The 2,500-nt window shown below is 36.5% G+C and overlaps 1 protein-coding gene across 1 annotated transcript in view; it reads left to right on the top strand.

Moving 5' to 3' along the window:
* LOC138003796 (adenosine deaminase-like) overlaps positions 1 to 2,500 on the top strand; it is a 23,062-nt gene that overhangs the window by 4,917 nt on the left and 15,645 nt on the right. The window contains exons 2-3 of the mRNA XM_068850036.1: positions 722 to 783; positions 1,522 to 1,650. Of these exons, the coding sequence (XP_068706137.1) occupies positions 722 to 783; positions 1,522 to 1,650 (191 nt within the window). The remainder of the gene's footprint in view (positions 1 to 721; positions 784 to 1,521; positions 1,651 to 2,500) is intronic.

Here is a 2,500-nt window from a genome sequence, read left to right as displayed (position 1 = left end):
CCATTGGCTCCTGGGAGTGAGACTTTACAGATTTTACTCTGTCTAACCCCCAGAGCGGATTTTGATTGTCAACTGGGGGGTGTCCTACATGTAGGGCACTTGACGGGTGAGTTGGGGTAAGAAATACTTGCACACTTTAATAGACTGCACACAAGAGGCAAGTCAGTTGTTATGCATCCTCGGAGACCCAGGGGCTGAACTAGTTGGGACGATAGAATGTCATGGTGAAAGTTTACTACAGTTCTTGTGGTATAAAACGTTCACCACAAACATTCTATCTTCCTGACGAGTTTCCCCTGGGTCTCCACAGACCGCTGGTCAGTGTTTTTGGGTCACTCGTTGTTATGTAATAATAATTGGAAAAAAAACAGCTGCAAGAGCCAAAGAATGTGGCAAATGCAAAATTAACTGAAAATTAAAAACATCATGTTTTCCATCTATCCTGGAGTCCTGAAAGCCCCTACTTTATAAACTGTACAATGTATTTCCAGGAATAAGCACTTCCATGACAGCAGTCACTTTGAGCCAAAATTGTACTTAGCTTTTTACTCTGTTGGTGAATTGGCCCAACGTTACCTGAGACAATAAAATAAACACCAAAACATTCATAAACAGTTACATGTACTGAAATCCTTTAATTAAACCAGTTGAATTTGAAACTGCCAAGTTGAGTCCAACAGTTAACATAACCGTAATGCAGTGTACGTTTAAATTCCTGCAGGTGGAACTTCATGTTCACCTAGATGGAGCATTAAGGATACAGACTATTATTGAACTGGCAAAGTAAGCTATAGTCTGCTATGTTAGGTGACATACTGTCAATTCCCACTGTTATTCAAATATATTAAAATTTTGTGAGTGCAATTTACTCTCAGACTGACCTATAACTGGGGTGCTTTAGTTACATTTATTTTCCAAGTGCATCTAAGTCACCACTGTTGAAATAAGAACATTCCGTATTGTAATTTGGCAGCAGGATTGATTAGAGAATAACGACTATATCAACAGGGTGCCATATTTCAATCTTACATGTAGGTTGTGTTCTACTGGAATCAATATTGTTTATTAAAGGTTGTTTTAGTTTCATTACATTGGTGATTATTTGAAAAATATAGATTTTCTTTAAAACAATAATTACTTTCTTTGTCTGCTACACTGTACCTCAACAAAAAATGGCTTTGGTCATTTAAAAAAAAAAAACTGGTTTGAAGGTGATTATTTCGTAATGTTCACCTCAAGTGCAACCAATCAGCGCAGAGAATTTTCAATAATCACTTATGTAATTATACCAATAAAGGAAATTATGTCACCTGAACCTAGTCAATCAATGGATTAGCTTCCATTCATCTGTCGTCAGAAAGCTGTACTAGCATCGAAACTAATTTAAAACTGCAAGGTTATACTTAAACAGTAACAGTAGTAACTTGAAGAATCCTGATCAACTCAGTATTTGTGTGCTACAAATGTATTTTGTTGATGGGGTAATCAACTACAAATATATCTTTAATTTATCTACTGCAGGAAAAAACAAGTTCCACTACCTTCATTTGAAGAGAAGTCTTTGAGACGTCATGTTTCTGTCAGTTTGGATAAGCCATCATCACTTACTAGGTTTATAGGATGCTTTGAAACATATTGCCCTGTCCTGATGTGAGTTTACATCTATTTACCCAGAAAGACACTAAATTATATAAATTCTTCATTCAAAAGCTGGAGAAAAGCTGTCAATCCAGGAATCGAACCCAACACATCCATGTAAAACAATTCATGGGAAGCAAACACTTTGACCACTTTGCCATACATGTAGGTTTGAGACTGAAATGCATTAATTTATTGTTGATGAAATACCGGGCTTGTTAAATGTTTATATCATTATCTTGCATAGTGAATATATTATTTTTATCTTTCACATGTGAGGATCTTGATGTTTTCATGGTTATAGACATGTCAGCCAATAACTGCATCCTGTTCACGAGTGAAGTTTCATTTTAAAAAAGCCAGTTAAAAAAGGACATGATATCTCTCACTTGTATGCACATACTCGTGAGAGAAAACATCAGAGAGATCCCCATGCAGTCATGTCACTGTCATGTAACATCCTTTAACATATAGTAAAATCGGGGGTGGGAGAGGGGGGATAAGGACGAAAAACGGAAAAAGAATAACGGAATTTTTTATTTGTTGTTGGAATAATGCCATTTTGTGGAGAGGAATAATGGAATAGCGACTTCCTTTGGAAAGGAATAATCGATTTGTCGATTTTGTAATAATGGAATAACGAAAATTGTCTCCTCCCCCCCCGAAGTAAAACAATGGATAGCGCTGAAGGCATTCGAAAATATTGTAATTGTTGCAGGAATTAATGAGTGTAAATCATCTTTCTGTGCTATATTGTACTAAAACAACTATTCACCTCAGTGTCGGGATCTGGTGCTGGGGATATCCACCTCCACTTCAGTGAATAGTTGACTTGTTAACTATTTCATAATTTGGGTTCTTG

The sequence above is a fragment of the Montipora foliosa genome, chromosome 5, assembly GCF_036669935.1.
Source record: "Montipora foliosa isolate CH-2021 chromosome 5, ASM3666993v2, whole genome shotgun sequence".
Lineage (NCBI taxonomy): Eukaryota > Metazoa > Cnidaria > Anthozoa > Scleractinia > Acroporidae > Montipora > Montipora foliosa.
The sequence above is the reverse complement of the archived record's forward strand: the minus strand, read 5'-3'. Positions and strand labels throughout refer to the sequence as shown.